At 40.2% G+C, this 20,671-nt stretch overlaps 1 protein-coding gene across 4 annotated transcripts in view; it reads right to left on the reverse strand.

Moving 5' to 3' along the window:
- Window positions 1-20,671, reverse strand: part of PBRM1 (polybromo 1) — a 109,333-nt gene that overhangs the window by 3,749 nt on the left and 84,913 nt on the right. For all 4 annotated transcript variants that reach the window (XM_061617987.1, XM_061617986.1, XM_061617988.1 and 1 more), the window contains exons 25-30: window positions 19,595-19,805; window positions 18,840-19,041; window positions 12,054-12,218; window positions 5,938-6,084; window positions 4,083-4,150; window positions 2,977-3,193 (exon numbers count right to left, since the gene is read on the reverse strand). In XM_061617987.1, the coding sequence (XP_061473971.1) occupies window positions 2,977-3,193; window positions 4,083-4,150; window positions 5,938-6,084; window positions 12,054-12,218; window positions 18,840-19,041; window positions 19,595-19,805 (1,010 nt within the window). The remainder of the gene's footprint in view (window positions 1-2,976; window positions 3,194-4,082; window positions 4,151-5,937; window positions 6,085-12,053; window positions 12,219-18,839; window positions 19,042-19,594; window positions 19,806-20,671) is intronic.

Here is a 20,671-nt window from a genome sequence, read left to right on the forward strand (position 1 = left end):
TTACTTTATAAGTAAAATCCACATGTCATGGACTTCAGTGGGAGGGCAGCCTTTTAAGTGAAGTCCACAGAAATTGAAATGATCTGACAGCCAACTGATACACGCTTTTACAAACTTTACTGCAGAAACATGTCTATTTACAATCAGTTTAAGCCCAACTGCATGACATTTCAGCATAAATCATAAACTGACATACAAACTAATGATCTTCAAAACTTCATCCAATGGGTTATAATAATATAAGTTGTGAACATGCTTAGTGTCTTCAACAGATTGTTAAAAAGGCACTGTGAACAATTTCTCTATATTTGTGACTTTACCACTGGAGGTGAGGTAGCCCTCTTTCTGTCCCCTGTGGACTCCCGATAGAGGAGGAGTGAAGAACCTCCCCTACCTCTCAAAGGCTATTTTGGCTGTTGAATAGCCCCATCCACCTGTCTATCACCTGATGTCACAATACTGTCAGGTGACCCAAAGTAAAAATTAGCCTTTGCAGGCATGGCTGGAACTGTGTCTGCAGAGGAACATTCCTTGTGTCATTAGCTTGAATTCAAGTCAGTGATGCAAAGGAATATTTATGCTTACAGCAAATTGAGGCTTTGCTGTAAGTATTGACTGGGAACTCTGTGGTGCAGCCAATCCCACCAGGGTTTGCTGTAACTGCTGACAGCTGATCTGCACTGACAGCAAGCCTTGCACTGGGCAGGGACTGGCTGCACTATGGAGTTCACAATCAGGAACTCCTTAGTGCAGACGATCACGTCACGGCTTGCTGTCACCATGATTTGTGCCAATAGCAAGTCTTGTTTGCCCATCAAAAACTTGGGAAGCCACTATAACTCTCCCAATTGTTATTTTGCACCCGTGCCCCTTCCCGCCCCACAACTGCTGTCATGTATGATGTCATTTGGGGGAATGGCTCCACAGGCCAAATTGGGACATGTGCCAGGTCTAATTTGGCCTACAGGCCAGAGGTTCCCCACTGCAGCCACAGATGGTTGAGGGCAATACTTTGTTCAAGTTATCCCCCCTTTGGTAGGATTGTGCATTACATCACAACTGATATTATCTTTCATGGTGTAATCCAAAGTTGCTCCTACTCAGAATAGATCAATTGAAACCCACTTCTTTCAGTGGGTCTAATGAGGGATAGCATCCTAAATCCCATTTCCCTATGCTACTGCGCAGATCCAGGTATTTAATCCCCAGGTATTCTATGACAAAGATATGGATTGTATAGATATATGGACTTTTTCCAAGCACTGACTTCCTTAGTTTTGAAATTATTACAAATGGATAATAAAGTACAGGCATACCCCGCTTAACGTCGCTTCACTTAATGTCGCTTCGCTATAATGTACATGCTCCATATGCCTGTATTTCTGCAGAAACACAGCTAGCAAACCACTTACAGGGTTAGGGTTACAGAGAGGCGCGGCAGCGCAGCAGCAGAGGCTTTAGAGCGTGGGGGTGGAAATAGACGCGATCGCGCCATTGCAAATCAGCTGGGAGGCACGATCGCGATCAGCTGGGAGGCGCGGCAGCACAGCAGCAGAGGCTTTAGCGCGGGGCTTTGAGGCTCCGCGTGAAGGAGAGGGAAAAAAGTTTTTAAAAGTAGTGCTTCACTTTAAGGACATTTTCGGTTTACATACTTGCTCTGGTCCCATTGAGTACGTTAATGCGAGGTATTACTGTATCACCTCGATTCAAGTATTTACAGTAAAAAACATTCGGAAGCTAACTAATCAAAACTGAGACATGACTGAATTTGAAATGCTGAACAAAATAAGGTGTCTAATACAACATTATTTTGAAATATGAACTGAAAAGACATTAAAGGTTATATGATTTAATGGACACAGGATACTGGCTAATCAAAAAAATTCTGAAGGTAGGAAAATGCAGATGATTTCCCCCTTAATCTGAGAGAATTATAGCAAATTGATGACAAGGTGTAAATGCCAAAAAGACTACAGATAATTTCAATCCATTATACTGAGAAAGTGGGCAATTACTAGTAACCTGTTAAATTCTGTAACTGGTTTAAATATATCTTTACAACTGGATCTTTTACTATTTCTGGCTAATGTTTATCAAAAATCCCTAAACAAACCTATAAAAAAACCAAGTGAGGTGTGCAAAATTGAACCTATATATGGCCATAGCTGCAAGGATTTTGTATGTAAAAAAACAGAGATCTGAGTATTCCAACTACAAAAAAATGGAAACAATAAATGTATGGTTACACAAAATGGCCAAACTATCTGTGTGTAAAGCCCTCCAGATGATGTGGGACTATAATGTCCATCATCCCTGACCATTACTCATGCTAACTGGGGCTGATGGGTGTTGGGAGTCCATCAACATCTGGAGGACCACAGGTTCCCCATCTCTCATGGACAGGTAGAAAGACAAAGAACAAATGTATTTGTGGAAATTATACTTCCTTTATTGTTATTTTTACAAATATATATATAGTTATGGAACAAATTAATACATTTTTGAAGACTGGAAAATGGAGATTTCCCCCTTAGTCTGATAATGATTAAAATTTAAAACACAACAAAAACAAAATCATCATCACCCAACTGTCCAATTTTTAAAACTGAGTTCAAATGAGCCTGCCTTATTCAGGAATCTGCATTCCTTTATGGGAAGTGAGTTCTAAATTGTAGAGCAGCCATTGAAAACCTTTCTGCATACAATGCCTTGCAAAATTAATCAAACCCTTGACCAATGCTCTCATATTACTGAATTACAAATGTTATACTGTAATTTCATTATGTATGATATTTTAGTTTGAAATAGGAGGAGATGGCAAGGTTGGAGTGCATGGGCGCTCCCACTAGTGCACCCATGCAGCCCCAATCTCACTGCTGCCTCACCCCTATGGCAGCTGCAGTTCCACCTCCCTGGGTGAGCCACTCCTACAGTACTGGGAGAATCAAAAGGCCCATCTCAAAAAGGCAGTCTTACCTGAAAGGGTCTGATCCCACTTGCTAATACTATTTGAATCAGCACTTAAACCCTCGATGTATTTTAGATAAGCCTCAGAATGAAGAAGCCTCTGTGTCTTTGGTGGAGGAGAGACAAACATTGGAGTTGTTGGCTGCTGCATGACCTGCTGGGTTGCTGGACTTTGACCAGGATAGGGGGGTGGTGCCTGCTGGCCTGGTGGACCAAGGATACCCATCTGTAATAGTAAAGGATAATACATTTAAAAGCTTGAAGATTTTACTATCACATTTAACACAAGGTAACTGAAATGAGCTGGCAAAAATTGTGTTTCTAAATACGGTTCATGGAATAGGATGAACAACAGGAAAAGGTATAAAAGAAGAAGTATTCAAAATGTCCTTAATGAAATCATTGTTATCCTCATGGGCAGCAGTAAACGTTCCCAAGTGAGATGATTAGATTGATTTTTCTGTCATAAACACACATTTCACACCCTATTCCAAGATATCCTAAAATCTGAACAAAAGGAATTGCTTTCAGATGTATGCACAACATGTTTGTACATATCATACATTTTTAACTTTTGCTTTCTGGAATCTTTCTGGCAAAGATTACAGGGAATGATATTGAGATCAGGAGCAGGGCCAGAAATCAATAATCAGGAAAAAGTGACAAGGAATTATCTGCAGAAGCCTTCCCCAATCTGGTGTCTTCCAGATTTTTGGCAACAAAACTGCTTTAATCCTCGATTGCTGGTCATGCTGGCTTGTACTGATGGGAACTGTAGTCCAAAACATCTTGGAGGGCACCAGGTTGGAGTAGTCTAGTCTGGAGTATTGCTGACCTTCCACCCTCTCTTGCTCACTAACACCTGTTGCGCTGCTTAGCTCTTCTAATATCTGATAATGCATCAGACGATGCCTGCCAGCGAACAGTTTTGGGTAGAGTTTATGTCCTCTAACTCATACATCATAAAATCTCAGGTCAGATGTGATAAGAAAGCAATGTCAGCAAATAAGAGGTACAATGCACTCACTAGGCCATAGAAGGGCAACTTATTAAAAAAAAACAAGCTCTTAAGACTATGATATATAGGATTTTTTGTGCCTATCTACATCACTTACCTGCTGTCCAAAAGGACTTCCTGGTGCTGGTGCTCCTACCATGGAGGAAACACTCTGACCTATGACACCTGTATTTCAAAATGTAAACAAAATTAGAGTTTTATTTCCGGCTAGTGACAAAAAGTCATTTTACCTCTTGATGGTTAGCATCAAATCTATAGTATTTTTGCAGGAATTATTTGTTGTTGAAATTACGTATAATTCTCTAAATATTATTTATTATTAAAGAAAGTAGCTTGTATCAGCTGTCAGTTGTTTTTTGGGGGTTCCATGCAAAATTATTTCATCCAGTAATAATCAACAGTTCTTCTACAGGCTGTGAAAATAATCCCCAAACACTGCTGCTGCCCAGCTACAAGGGAACTTGCGCAAGTGCCCTACACAACCCTTTTTAAAAAATCAATGGAAGTAGTGCAGCCCTGCTTGTCATGATGTTTCTTTACTTTTACAACATCTTCTGCAGCACTAGTGCAGTTGTCTTCTTGAAGATTCTAAGGATACCATTTTAAATTGATTTAATATCAAATTAAATTTGATTTAATATCAAATTCTATCAAACAATGTTTTAGTATCTGAGGAGACAAAATGAAGCTTCTTTTTAATATAGGTAAAATAAACCTCACAACAACAGTGGACAGCTGTGAGCACTTTATGGCTGTTCAAAATTCAACAGCACAAAGTGCCATAAGGAAACTACGGCACACATCTATATGTCAAAGCTGTTGTTCCTATACCACAGCAAATGTCAAATTCTTGATTCATGTTCCGAAATTAGGATGTATCCATATACCCTAACAGGCTTTTTTGGGGGGAAAACATGATCTTAAATGCAATTATTCATGTTAATAAGATTGTAGGGAAACACTACTGTAAAATACATACTTTGAAATGAAGCAAGGAAATCATATTAATTTTTCCCAACAGATGAACAGCTGAACTTAGCCAGTGCATGCATGAAAGGAGTATGCTATGTTAAAATATTTTTTTTTAAATCCTAGAAGCAGCGAGTATGATAGAGAGAGGGTTCTAGAACAGCCCATGCCATCCTATAAATAGAGGTGTGTAAGAATTGGAGATAATTTTATCTGTTACTCTAGCTTGATGTTTCATTCACTGTGATGGATACATATTGATTCCCATCACAAGAGAAGATTTAATTTTAAGTATTTAATCAAACTTGGAAGGCAACAGAAAACTGCATCTTTATGTTAAAGGGGAGGCTTGTGGCCTATTTCAACCACCCAACACGGATATTCCCTAGGCTGAAGCTTCAGTTTGGTTTGTTTAACACACTGTACTGATGTTATTTTCTAATCATGTGCTTAGGGTTTTTTTCCCCCTTTTAATCACTTATTTGTTATCAGGATGTGTGTATCTGAACTAATGGTGCATAAAGAAATCAGAAACAAACAGCATACTGGTATAAAGATTCATATCCAGGAGTGAAATGGTTTTTAGGTAAGAGCCAAGTTCACCAAATAGCATCACCTTCTACAGATTCAGAAGGATTGGACATTATGTGCCTGCAATATTCCATCTCACTGGTCAAGTTAAACCTATTGGACACATTTTTAACATGTTCTTGTATTTCACTGGTCAACTCCTTTGCTGCTGGATCAGCCACATGTGTTGCTCTGCCAACATGTATAACATGCCAGTATGTTTGGTAAACATACTTTGTATATTTCTCAATGCACCTTGAGCATCTACATAGCTAGACATATCCGAAACATTCAGCAGAAGTCAAGCAGTTAAGTTACAAATGCACAAGTTGCAAACCTTTCCCATAGCAATTGGTTAAATGGGGTGAAAACAGAAAGGTGAAATAATGAGTGAATGAGGAGGTCATTCTTACCCGGTGGTGGGATGCCTGACATGCCTGGTGGAAGTTGGTGGGGTGGAGGCACCCCAGGGTGAAGTGGCGGCATGCTGCCCATGCTAATAATGCCATCAACTGGGCCCTGTAAAGGTGGCAGCACTGGTGGATAACCACCTATCATGCCTTGAAGGACACAACAAATTTCAAACATGCATCAATGTCATGCAAAATGATCAAAATAATAATTACATGCACTAACCACATGTAAGCATCATCAGTATTGCCATACAACACTACAATTAGTACCTTGCAAAAATGAACAATGTTACAGTGCCAAATACTGTATTTGGAACAGATAAGTATTTAGCCTTTAGGCATATTCTTCAGAAGGAAACAAACTGAATATTTGGAATCATTAAATGGTTATTACTGGAAGCAAATGCAAAATGTTTTGTCAGTCATATAAATTTATACAGCCTTGTTATAGGCTCATTCAAAGTTTGTGGGACAGTATTGTAACCTAACAGAAGATATATGTATATTTAAAAACCAGGCATTCAGTTTGTTTGTTTAACCTTTTCACTTACGCAGGATGTTAATCATTTATACAAATGGGAAATTAATTTAACAACATTGCATAAACTGAGATGTTTTCCACCTCTCATCTTTCTTAAGGCCATTCAAATACTAAAATGGAGAGCTACTGAAAGCTTTTTTTAAAGACATCTTTCATGCTCCATGACACATAAGAAACTTCATGGAAGTTTTCATCAGATAACATTTACTCCACAATCATCTTAATTGCTCACACAGCTTTTTGGCATTGTTTCTTAACAGTGCAGCAAGTTACATCAGTAGTAACTATAAAAAGCTATGTATTGGACAGTACAATCCTTCATCTCCATTGCATGTTAATTTTCACATATTATAGTAACTAAAACTAGGAATCATGCATTATATTGGGCAGAGGGCAAAATGGGCATGTTTCTTCAGGGAACGGAATGGAGGGGCATCTGGAAAGAAAATAGTGATTGGTGTGTGTGGAGGTTTGATGGGGTGTCCCAAGGGTAATCACTGGCGATCACTTGTGGCTGAGTAAGACTGCCTTCCATGGTAAGGTCTTTAACAGTGGGTCCGTAAGTGACTGTGGAGGCCAATTCTGGATCCACACAGCCTCCCACAGTGAGGACATAGGTTTCCAGATGGAAGATGGTCATGATGAGGATTTGCTTGACGTGCCTTCCACTCAGCTCGTTTGTCCCTTTCGCCCTGTACTCGTGCTTCTTCAAAGTCCATAGCACCTTTGATAATGGCCGACCTCCAATTGGGATGCTCATGGGCCAAGGTTTCCCAGTTCTCGATGCTCATGTTACATTTTTTTAGATTAGCTCTGAGAACATCTTTAAATCTCTTTTGCTGTCCACCGATGTTCCATTTTCCATCCTTAAGTTGGGAGTAAAGTAGCTGCTTTGGAGGACGGTGATCAGGCATTCGAACAACATGGCCGATCCAGCGAAGTTGATGTTGGAGGATCATTGTTTCAACACTGGTGGTCTTTGCTTCTTCCAATATGCTAACATTAGTCTGCCCATCTTCCCAAGTAATTTGCAGAATTTTCTGAAGGCAGCGTTGGTGGAATCTTTCAAGAAGTTGGGAGTGGCGTTTATAGATGGTCCATGTTTCACAGGTGTACAGTAAGTTCGGTAGTACAATGGTTTTGTAAATGAGCATTTTGGTCTCCCTGCGAATATCCCGATCCTCAAACACTCTACGCTTCATTTGGGAGAATGCGGCACTCGCATAGCTCAGAGGATGCTGAATTTCAGCATCAATGTCAGCTTTTACAGAGAGGTGGCTGCCAAGGTAAGAAAAGTGATCGACATTCTCCAGCATCACATCATTAAACTGGATTGATGGTGCTACAGAGGGATTGGTTCGCACTTGCTGATGAAGCACTTTGGTTTTTTTGATGTTAAGCGAGAGGCCAACCTTTTCATATGCTTCTGCAAAGACATTTAGGATAGTTTGGAGATCTTCCTCTGAATGCGCAGAGACTACGTTATCATCGGCATATTGAAGTTCTACGACGGAGGTTGTAATTACCTTAGTTTTTGCTTTTAGCCTACTGAGGTTAAAAAGCTTTCCATCTGTTCATTATGTGATTTCCACACCAGTGGGAAGTTTCCCCTCAACAAGGTATAGAATCATGGGAATGAAAATAGCAAATGAGGTCGGAGCATTAATGGAGAATTAATCGGGAAAGATTCTGAGGGGAATAGCCTTTGACACAGAAGATGGAGATTGGTGTGGGGATGGGGGTAACTTGTTGGGAATAATGGAGATTAGGGGTAGGATGACAAGGAGTTGGAAAGAATAGCAGTTGGTGGGTGGCTCATGAGAAAAATATAGGAGATTCCTTTGACCTGAACAATGGGGATCAGTGGGGAAGGGGAATAATGAATTTGTCTGAGGGAAGTATTTGAAGAGATGGAGAGAGGATAAGAGAATAGAGATTGGTGGAGCAGATTCTTAAGAGGAACAGGTCAGTGTCCTGCAAAATGGGAGTTGGTGTGTATGTGTGTGTAGTTCTAGGAGGAATAATGGAGAATAAATGGGGTGTCTTAAGAAAAATATAGGGATTATGCTTGTGAATTGGCTTGGGGATTCCATATGAGGTCAAATGTGGCATATTAATATTGATATAAACAAATTGTTATGTGATAATTCCAGCTATCAGTTGATTACTTGCAAGACTGGAACTTACTAAGACCTACCTACCGAAGGAAAGTAAGTTTGGAAGGGATAGGTCTATTCTGTGCCTACTATTATTTTAAGCTGCCTATGTGAACTCACTTTCAGGGGAAAAAATTAAAAATAGCTAAATGAACAGGAAGAATCTAAACCCAAATGTAGATGTGTCACAAGCATGGGTTGGGTTTTGGCTGTAAAAGCTACAGATCTAGGAATGCTGCTGCCCTGTTGTAAGAAGCAAGATCATCTCTTGGAACCTGCAACAAAAAAGACAGGTTTTCCTCTGCAATGGTGCTGGGAATCCAGTGGACAGCATAGCAAAAGTCTGGGTTCCAATGAATTGTGAATACAATTTGCTTTTTGAAATCTTTGAAATGGCTTAATATTCAGTCTGAACACAAAATATGAAACAAAAAACTGAGGAGAAAAATATTCACAAATGGAACAACTATAAAAGATTACATTTTTGGACTAGATTCTCACCAGCCCTGATAAATCCTCATTTCCTTAATAAAATTGAATTCTCAGCAATAAATTAAAAAATAAGAGCCAGGTTGTTTAAACATTGTTCATCTGGAAACATTATACTGTAAGTTTGGATTTCATGTTGAACATTTCCTGCCATTCAAATACAAACAATGATATATCATACATTTCAAGCATTCAAAGAATGTCACAAACATTATGTCAGTAACCTCTATAGTAGCCCAGTAAGTACACTAGTCTATGCAGATTGGGGCTTGCCCAAGTCCATCCTCTAAGTTCATGACTGATGGGAGAACTGGGGACTCCCTGGCTCACAGCTAATTCTTAGCCAAAACGCTGTTCCAGCTCTCATTCTTCAACTGATCAAATTTACTCAAGAAATAAGAGGTGAAGGGAAACTTGTTTAGCAAACAATTTATTATATGATACACGTCAGTGAAATCAATGTCTATTAAAATGAAAAATGAGTTCCCTTCCACAATCTGAAAGAATTTTTCCATTTGTAAAAGCAACTTGGATACAATGGAGGCTTCTACTAAAAGAAAGGTATGGGGGGAAGAAGCATTTTTCTCTGATTCCCCCTTTTTCAGCCTCCCCACCCCACCCACAACACTACCTCCCATGCTATGTTCCAGAGGGTCCCCCAATCTTCTGGAGCAGATTTTCAGGGAGTGCAGGGGAGAGTTCCCTGTTTCATGAACAGAATGCCACTATAAACCTCCAGATGCAACCCAAATCATTTTTCTGCTGCACTAACATGACATTACACTGCAGAAATATTGTGATTAATCCTGGAGGATTACATTAGTTTTGAAGATACTCTTCAGGACAAAACAAGCGTTTCAGGAAAAGGTTTGGATTTGGATCAGAATATGAACAGTTAAGACAGCAACATGTGGCGAGAAAAAATTAATATAATATTAATATTGGATGTTTTCAAGGAATGGGGATACTAACTGAAAAAGCAATGTAATGTAATTATAAAGCATCAACGTGATAGATTATGAACTACGCCAGCTGTGGGAAACCTTTGGCCCTCCAGATGTTGCTGAACTACAACTCCCATCAGTCCCAGCAAGCAACGGCCAATGGCCAAGGGTGATGGGAATTGGAGTTCAGCAACATCTGGAGGGCCAAAGATTCCCCATGCCTGAACCAAGCCATGCTAATAGACAATTATGCCATTAACTATATCAGAATAAAATGCCTTGCAATTGTTTGCATGCACAGACATACACAAATTCAGATCCTAGTTCAGCTAATGAAATAATTTTTAATGACAGATTCAGAAAATACAGAGAGCTACACTAAACCAAATCTGCATACATCCAAATGGAAAATACTTATTCCTGTTCGTGTCTGTGTTTTGCCCATTTACAGTGCTAGATAACTGTATATGCTTACTACTTGTAGAGCCCTGACAAATTTAAATAAGCAACACAACAAGTTGCATGGCTTGATCATAAAGTCCTAAATGTACAGATTTGTCCTTGAAAATGGCTAGTTTACATTTAATGCCTGGATCCACAGAACTATTTTAACCACACCCAAGGAACTTTGATGTTAATCTCTGAACACAGACCAACAGGATGTCATGCACTGGTCACATTAGGATGCAACTATGGTTTAGAATTGCATGAACAAACCTTTCCTCTCAATCTCCAATGTATGGTTTTTATGTGTTGTAAACCGTTTTGATTTTTTAAAACATGACATAGCTGTATACAAATATATTTATAAATAAAAAATAAAATAAAATGTGACCATGAAGGGAAGATTGAAAGCTGTCACTTTCTATTTTTAAGACATCATGGTTTAACATGTCTGAATCAAGACAAAATGTGGTTAGTCTTAACTATGGTTTTAAGGAAACTTCAAACTGTGATTTACAATCCTGCCTTTTCTCTCTAGTCTTCACCATCTGGAGTCACAATGTTTTGGACTCCAACTCGCATCAATTCCAGCCAGCATGGCCAATGGTCATGGATGACTGGAGCTGTAGTGCAGAGCATCTGATGAGTGCCAAGTTGGGGAATGCGGCCCTAAACCATAGTTTATGTGATCCAATTTCACATTTAAATGTAAATGTCATGTTTGATGTAAAAATAAACTATACTTGATTAAAATGGAAGTGAAAGCTTCCAAACTCTTCTTCACAGTCATGCCTCAGGAGGAGGAGGGGAGAGAGTATGAGCTTGATGTTTGAGCACACAAACACCAAGCCATGGTTTGGCATTTTATTTGAATGATGTCATTGCTTTTGAAATACTACATAGTTACAAAAGTGGATTGCAACGGGGCATGAAGGTGATTGCTGTTCAACTCGCACAAACTCAAGGTCCTCTTAGGCTAAGAAAACTAGTTGCAAAAGTCTTCACATCCTAGACATCGTGGCCAAATTCCCTAATCAGTTCAACTAACAGATAAAATCACTTCTCCTAGCTCTCCAAGTTTACTCTCAAATTAAGGCATTATATTACACTTTCTCAGTCTTACGTCATCAGTTATACAAGAGAGTGTTAGTTGTGGGAATGTTTTTGATGATGTGCCACATAAGAAAATAATTCACTCTTTCCAAGGTGTCCTGATTCTGCAGCGTTGAAAAGAAACAAATAGAATTAACAATACAAACCAGAAGCAAGTTTGCTGACTAGGTAATGAGCTGCCACAGGCTTCATCATAATAAGAGTACATGCTTATGATTAAGGGATGTTATCTCTACTGGTAAGGGGAAAACCTATGCTCAAAATTAGGTTGTTTAAGGTTTAAGAGGAAAGATAGACTAGGTTTTACAGATTGGTTAATTTTTTTCTTCAGTATGAATAAAGTGACCCAAGAATAGAGTTCAGAGTTATGAAGGAGTTTGGTAAAGTGGATGAAGGAAAAAAATGGTCAGAGACCCTATTTGTTTTTACCTGCAACAGGTGTTAACTGCGGATTGAGCATCCCCATTGGTGTTGGTGGCGGCACCACCCCCATTAGAGCCCCGACAGGAGTGCCTGCCCGGGGGGAGGAATTCTGCTGTTGTTGCTGTGCTGCTCGTTCTCTCTCCTGCTGCTCAGCAACCTTAGCTGCCCGCTCTGCAAAAGTTTTAGATTTTAGATTTTCAGTTCTCTTTTGTAACCCAGAATTTCAAAAATATTCTCTGATGACCAAAAAAGGACTAATCAACACTGGCACAAGTTTAGGCTTGTGTGTGTGTGCGTGTGCGTGCATGCGCATGAGGGGGGAACAGGCATTTTTTTAGAAACACAATACATAATTTTGATTTTGTTTGGCTGCTCGCAAAAAAAATTAAAGAATCTATGCTAAAAGATCCACAAAAGATTTAACAAAATATGGACCTGGATCCTGAGAACCAAGGGTTCTAACTGAAAGTGTTCCTATCCCTTTCTCCTGCCTGCAATCCTCTGTGCTCCTCAAAAGCTTCTGCTAAGGGTTGGGGGACTCTCCTGATCAACACAGAAAGTGATGCAGGGGGCCATAGGGGGAAGCTGCCACACATTAGAGAAGCTTTTTGAAGGGGATGCAAGCTAGGGGAAAAGAAAATGGGAAAGTCTCCTTCTACAGCTACCTTACATTTGTGGTTCTCAGAATCCAAGCCAGAATCTAAGACACAACCATTAGTGTTACCAACAGAACAGCAGCAATCCAGCACTAAGCAATATGCACACCAGGACAACTTGGCATATGATATTATGCACAACAACTGCAATTCACAGCTCATTAGCTCTAGATTCATTTTATACGTCAGTGGGCCTGTTCCAGAGTAAGCGAACTATAGTGTACAGTCTATGTTAACAGACTTGCTCTGGTCCAAGACAAGCATTCAGTTTGACTTTAATGGCGCCAATATCCATACCACTAGTATTGAGGCCTAATATGACAAACAATGGTCAAAGCATAGTAGAATACAAGTAACTGAATACTAGAGTGGCTAACATTGCCACAAGTGGTGGAACTGTAAAAAAAACCCACAAGTGAGTGATCTTCTAGATCAGCCTTTCCCAACCAGTGTGCCTCCAGATGTTGTTGGACCACAATTCCCATCTTTCCTAACCATTGGCAATGCTGGCTGAGGCTGATGGGAGTTGTGGTCCAACACCATCTGGAGGCACACTGGTTGGAAAAGGCTGTTCTAGATGTTTTCCTCCATATTTAATATAAAGCTCAGCAATTAGGTGTATGGGGGGAAGGGAAACTATTTTCTACCATCTTGGTTCTTTGGCAGTTTTCTTTTTAGATTTTAGTTAAAACGACCTGTTCTGAGGAATCAGCTAGTTGGTAACTTAAGTACCACGCATCTGATCATTTCTAAAGTTTGAAACAAGCTTCTTCGGCTACCAAGAGAATGTTTTTGCCAAACATAACAAAATCTGATTGGATAGCAATGTTTACATCTGTGAAGGAGTTGTTCTAAATGCCCATTCAAGATGCTTGGCAGCATACTGATTTATGTTGCCATGGCTTATCCTGAACTCCTGGGGTAAACTACTGAACAAATACACCATCCCTCTCTATATTATTTCCAAGATAAAACATGAACATTTTATTAGAAAACAACAAGCATGAGACAGAGTTTTAGAATTTGTCCCATCAGAAGACTAGTTTCCTAGTACAGGGTTTCATATGTCTCAGTTGTCCAACAGACTATTAATACATTATATAGATAAACAAGAAAAGGGTAATTATTTTCTTGTACTTATTTTAAGAATGGAAGTGATAATGCATCGAAACTTATATTTAGGGGACATGAAACTAGAAGCATGACCAAAGAGCACAAGAAAGAACACACAATACAATTGTAGTAGACACAAATCACATCCTGAATAAGAAATAATCTACATTACAAATACAAGAATATCTGAGAATTTCTTGTGTATATATAATTTTAAGCATACGGAATATTATTTTTGTCAGAACACTTTTGTCCCTTAAAAGGAGATCAAAAGGCAAGGAGTTGATATCTCCTCTTCTTCTGTTTTAACTATGAAAAGGAGGAATTTGGAAGTTTTGAATTTTGATTATTTATAGTACTTTTAAAAAGAAAACATCACATTGAAGCAGCTCTTAATATATTCTCACTGGATGAATACTTCTTTAATCATGTACATTCTGGAGATTGAATTAGGACTATGATCAGCAAAACAGCAGCCAATATTTCAGCAATGGTTTTATCCTAAAAGGTTTGTGTCAAATGATGGCAGACAAGAGAACAAAACCATGTGATATTGACAGAGCAATCCAACAATACCGAGCAGACATAGGAGCTGAGCTTTGGCATTTCACTGTCAAATTCAGCAAACCCAATTCCAAATCCTAGCCATGCAATCACTGGGATACAGTGAAATGTTAAGGCATCAGGGAGCTCTTCCTCTGAACTGTAATTTCTCATGTTAAACTCTTGTTTGTGCATATTTACTAATCGCTTTGCTTAGCAGGGAAGTTTGTTACGTGCAGCTTTTGACTGTTTACTGCTTAAACATATTGTTCTCACAGTATTGAATTTTCAGCAGTTTAAAGTTGTATCAAAATCCATTGTCATTGCTTACTAAAAAGCACTTATGGATACATTACATAAACCCTGAAGGAGTCCACCCTAAGATGTTCATTAAAAGCATTCAGGGAAAGAAAATACCTTCCAATTTTAGTGCATCTTCACATGGGATAATTTCCATTTTGTCCACAAATCTATTTATACAAAAATACAAGACAAAACAAATGACTCTGTTTTGCCTCCTATCTCCATTCATGCCCTCATCTAGAAAAAAAAATCTGCCTTTGATTTAATTACCATAAATCCTGCCTTACGTATTACAATACTGTAGTGTATTCCTAACGAAAACAATAAGGGCCATAATCACAATGGATGTGAGTGAGCTTCAAAAACCACAATTCAAAGGAAAACTCAACTTTGTTACTTCAAAAATATCAGAGACATTGCACTGGTTCAAATAATCATATATCAGTTTAATAAAGCCTCGTGGTTCATGGTCAGCTCATTTGTACCATCTTTTATGGTGGAAGTGAACAAACCAGGAACTCTTCCATTCTCTGTAAGTTAACAGCTTCAGAACAAATCGGATATAAAATATTATTATTATTGTCTATATTTATATCCCGCCATCCTTCCAAAACTGGAACTCACGGCAGCTTCCAGATAAAAAACACATATAATTAAAACATACAGAGTCTAGATTAAAATAAAATTAAACTAATTCCAATATTAAAACCCTTCATACTTATAGCTAAAAGAGAATCAAAAAACCAGTTTAAAAATGGAGGAATTAGGCATTAGCAATGCAGTTTCTGTCAGGCCCTATCTTTAGCAGCTGTCAATACCAAAGGCTTATTGGAATAGAAAGGTTTTTGCTTGATGCCGGAAGGACTGCAAGGAGGGGGTCATTCTTACATCCCTAGGAAGGGAATTCCAAAGCCTAGGGGCAGCCACCGAGAAGGCCCTATCATGTGTCCCCACCAGTCATACTTGAGAGGGCGTGGGTATTGAGAGAAGGGCCTCTCCTGAAGATCTCAGGGCCTGGGCAGGTTCATACAGGGAGATACGGTCTGATAGATAGCCTGGACCTAAGCTGTATAGGGCTTTATAGGTCATCACCAGCACTTTGAATTGTGTTTGGAAACAGAGTGGCAACCAGTGGAGCTTTTTTAAAAGCGGAGTTGTATGGTCCCTGTAACCCGCCCCAGTTAACATTCTGGCTGCAGCATGTCGAACCAACTGAAGTTTCCGAACAGTCTTCAAAGGCAGCCCCACGTAGAGCGCACTACAGTAATCTAAGCGGGATGTAACTAAGGAATGTGTCACCGTGGCCAAATCAGACGGCTCAAGGAACGGGCGCAGTTGGCGCACTAATCTTAACTGTGCAAAAGCACTCCAGCCACCGCCGAAACCTGGGATTCCAGGTTTAAAGCTGAGTCCAGGAGCACACCCAAACTGCGAACCTGTGTCTTCAGGGGGAGTGTAACCCCATCCAGCACCGACTGTATCCCTATTCCTTGATTCACCCTATGACTGACCAGAAGCACCTCTGTCTTGTCTGGATTAAGCTTCAATTTGTTTACCCTCATCCAGTCCACCACTGACGCCAGGCACTGGTTTAAAACTGAGACAGCTTCCTTGGAATTAGGTGGAAATGAGAAATAGAGTTCGGTGTCATCGGCATATTGTTGGCACCAAACCCCAAAACAACCTCTCCCAGCGGTTTCATGTAGATGTTAAATAACACAGGGAACAAAACTGAACCCTGAGGGACCCCGCAGGCCAACGGCCAAGGCTTCGAACAGGAATCCCCCAGCACCACTTTCTGGGTTCATCCCTCCAGGAAGTAACAGAGCCACTGCAAGACAGTGCCCCCAAGTCCCATCCCTGCAAGGCGACCCAGAATACCATGGTCGATGGTATCGAAAGACGCTGAGAGGTCAAGCAGAACCAACAGGGACACACTCCCCCTGTCCAGTTCTCTGCGTAGGTCATTCACCAAGGCGACCAAAGTCGTCTCCGTCCCATAACCAGGCCGGAAATCAGACTGAAATGGATCCAGATACTCTGTTTCATCCAAGAATCCCTGGAGCTGGGAGGCCACCACACGCTCTATTACTTACCCAAAAATGGAATATTGGACACTGGTCGGTAATTATCCATTATAGAGGGGTCCAGGGAGGGCTTTTTTAACAAAGGCCTTACAAGTGCCTCCTTTAGACAACCTGGAATTCTGCCTTGACATAAGGAGGCATTAACCACTCCCTTCACCCACTCAACCAGTCCCTCTCTGGCACTTTTTATAAGCCAGGAAGGGCAAGGGTCAAGTAGACATGTGGTGGCTCTCACCTCTCCAAGAATCTTGTCCACGTCCTTGGGCCGTACAAATTGAAAAGAATCCATCATTACTGCACAGGCAGATGCCAAAGTTACATCCTCTGAGACTGTATCAATTATAGCGTCTAAGTCGGAACGGATCTGAGCGATTTTATCTGCAAAGTGCCGTGCAAACTCTTGACAGCGGGCTGTTGAGTGGTCCATACTGCCCTCTCTATATGACTCTATATCCTAGCATGTTCTGAACCCATTAACCATACTTTCCCAGTTCAGGCATAATAACTATAGTTGATGGAAGACTTACTGGCTTCCACTCTTGTGCAAAGGGCTGCATGCACAGCCAGAAAACTTATTCATATCTTGGCTTATTAAGATGTGATATGATCACCTGAACGTGGCCATATTGTCTTGGTGTTAGTACTTCTATGAACAGTTTGAAAAAAGAAACCGAACTGAACTGTCTACCATTCCAGTACTGCAAAGAAAGGATGCAGCAAGTCCACACAGTAAAGAAAAATGAGAGACCTAACATCATACACCATTTACTCTGAATATCAAACTTGGTTTAAAATTCAGATCTTCATATTCATTCCTAAATTAAATTTTCTAATGCTGCACTAAATATCTGAAAAATATTTTAGGCTACAGGTTTAGGAAAATATATATTTAGAGATATGCTTGCTACAGCAGCAAGAGGCTTTAATGCAAATGTATCTGTGCTTCATTGGAGGAGCTCAGTTAGTAAAAGTGGACTATGTGTGACTTATGCTTCTCAAAGAGCTGAATATGATTTATGAGGCAGAGAACTAAAAGCAGATCTGTCTGGGTTCATACGCCAAACACAGCAGTCCAAATCTAAGCAGAAGTCAAGAGTATTCCAGAAAATGTATGTCAGCTAATTCATTAACTAAGTACAAGGTACTTTGAACTACCTCTACACTCCTCCCATTTTTCTTCTGTATGTCTTCACAATTTAATGTGTCCTAGAGGCCTCTCTGCATCTCATAGAACTGGAAGGACCTTGGAGGTCATCTAGTGCAATCCCCTAGTTCAATGCGGGATGAAACTACAACATCCCTGACAGATCACCATCCAGCCTCTGCTTAAATACCTCCAGTGAAAGGGAGAGCTCCTGCTCCCAGCGGCCAGCAATCTGTTCCACTGTTGAACAGCTCGTACTGTTATAGGATGTTTCTGGCAATATTTAGGCAAAATTTGTTTCTGTGCTACTTCTACCCATTGTTCATTTTCCCCTCTCTATTACACCTCCTTTCCTGTTTTCCTTCTTTGCCTCATTCCTCTCTCTACCTACTTTAAGCCACCTTGCTTCCCTTAGCTTCCTTCCTTCTCAGGCCCCTGCCAGCAGCAGCTGGTGGACTTGCGTGGATGGGGCTGCTTTGCTCTTCCAGCTTCCAAACACCACACGTGGATCCCGGTTATTGACAAGGGGGAAGGGGGAAAGGCAAGGCAGAGGGGAGCTGAGCATGGTCAGCAGCAGAACCAATCCAAAGCTCCAAACGCTGTGCCACACTCCCTGCTGCCTTGCCCCTCCTGGTAATCAGCAGTGATGTGCGGTGTTGGGAAGCCAGAAGCGCTACACAGCCCTGTGGGCCACTACAGGCCCCTGCCTCATCCATTCCCAGGTCCCTGTTCCACCTGCCCTATGATAGTAGGACAGCTCATTTGGTTCATTCCAGCTGCTTCACCACCATTACTGATTTCTGTAGTACATTATAAGATGAATTCTAAGATGTGAGCACTGATATATTTAAAACTTCACAGAGAGAAAAATTTAATTAGCCCTCAAAAGACATTGCATCTTTTCTGAAAGGAAAGGGCAGAAAACACTATTACAGTTTTCATTTACCTTCATATTCTGCTTTCTTGGTTGCTTCCAAGTTTCTCCACTCTGTTCCAACAAGTCTACTGAGCTCTCCAAATGAATAATCTGGGTGCTGAGCTTTAATAACAGCTCTCATCTCACTACTAAATAGAATATAGCCACTCATGTTGATCTTCCGTTTTGATCCTTCCTTCTTTACACTGCCCTTGGCAGACTTGGGAGTGGACTAGGGGGAAAACACATGCTTATGGTCATAAATCCTTAACAGAAAACTCTCAAGTTAGAAAGTTAGTGAGTGAAGGCTAGAGAATCTCTTTCTGACCTCTTCTTCTTCAGTCATAGTTTTAAACTGACAATGGTATTAGACAATTTTTAATAGGAAATAGTATATGGCTGGGCTCAGGTGAGCAAATTTAGGTACATAGCTGGCATAGCCAAGAAAGGGTGGCTAGCTTCTAGTTTTACAAAGCTTCTGCAGTACATCTGGTGTTATTAAATACAAGACATCTCTTGTGCATCTGAAATCACATGGATTACAAAAAGATTTACCTCTATATATTTTTATTTATTTGACAGAATTTATATACCACTTACTAGAAAGAAGACCTCTAAGCAATTTACAAAGAAAAGAAATTGTACATTGACAAAGTAATCTTGAAAATTAATTTTCCAGTATATGGGGTTGAATACAGCTCACTGCAGCCAAAAGCACACATCTTTTAAATGAGGAGAAGGAAAAGAGAAAGATTTCCCCAATATGATTTTGTAAATTATGTTACCTGTGGTGGAGTATATGGCATTATATCCAATTCATTAGACAGTGGAGTCTGAAGCTGAGGCATTGTTGGTGCTTCTGTAACTTCACCTTCCTCTTCCCCAATCTCTTCAATATCTTCATCACCTCCTTCCAGCTCAGCAAATTTTGCTTCTAGCTGCTGAATCTTCTTTTCCAGAAGGGGAGATGGCTCCTTCTGAGGAATTATGGGTTTCCTAAAAAAGCATTCCATAAGACTAAAACCCGTTTCTGCGCACCACATTGTTTCTAAATTCTGCTTTATAGTAAGTGATTTATCAGGAAGAAGTAGGAACATATTAGAAGTAGATTTTGTTAAAAAAAAAAGTAAACTACTGTGTTTTAGCTCAGTTCTGAAACTAAACAAAATAGTTATTTAGAAGTCTTCCATACGGTAGGCACAGACCACAAAGAACAGAAAGGCTTTAGTAGCTATCTCTAAAATGCCTGCCAGGGGGGTAGTTGTCCAGGGTCGCAGGGGGTCACAGACTTGGGACTTTTTTGGGAGCAGGGTCCCAGCCAGGTCCCTATGTGTGAGCCAATCAGCATGAAAAGGGGCCCTATGTGTAGCCAATCAGAGTAAAAGGAGGTGAGTCAGCCACTGAAAAGGATCTTCTCAGTAGCTAACACACAGCCTCTCCTTTCATTAGCTCCTATGGACATCCTTTGTAGTGGAGTGTGGACTCACAAGATGAAAGAGAGATGAGGGAAAGTGGAAAAAGGGGCATTGCTGTGAGGGGGTGTGGTGTGACTATCATGAAGGGACCCTACACTTCTGAATTTGTAACTACACTACTGATGCCTTCTAACATTAAACATGGTTAGCAATGGAATCAATTTATCTAATGGTAAATCTTTCCAAAAAAAGGATGTTATTCTCTCCAACCCTACTGTCAAACAATGCTACACTATGTAAAAAGTCATAGCCTCTGCCCCACCAAAGTGGTTTCCTATTATACAATTCTTTCTTCTTGCAAGTTCCTTGGAACAGAAATCTGAGTTACCAAAACTCATGGTTTTGTATAGCGATATTTTTTTTTAAAGAAACACATACTGGTAGAAG

Source organism: Rhineura floridana, chromosome 3 (genome assembly GCF_030035675.1).
Source record: "Rhineura floridana isolate rRhiFlo1 chromosome 3, rRhiFlo1.hap2, whole genome shotgun sequence".
NCBI lineage: Eukaryota > Metazoa > Chordata > Lepidosauria > Squamata > Rhineuridae > Rhineura > Rhineura floridana.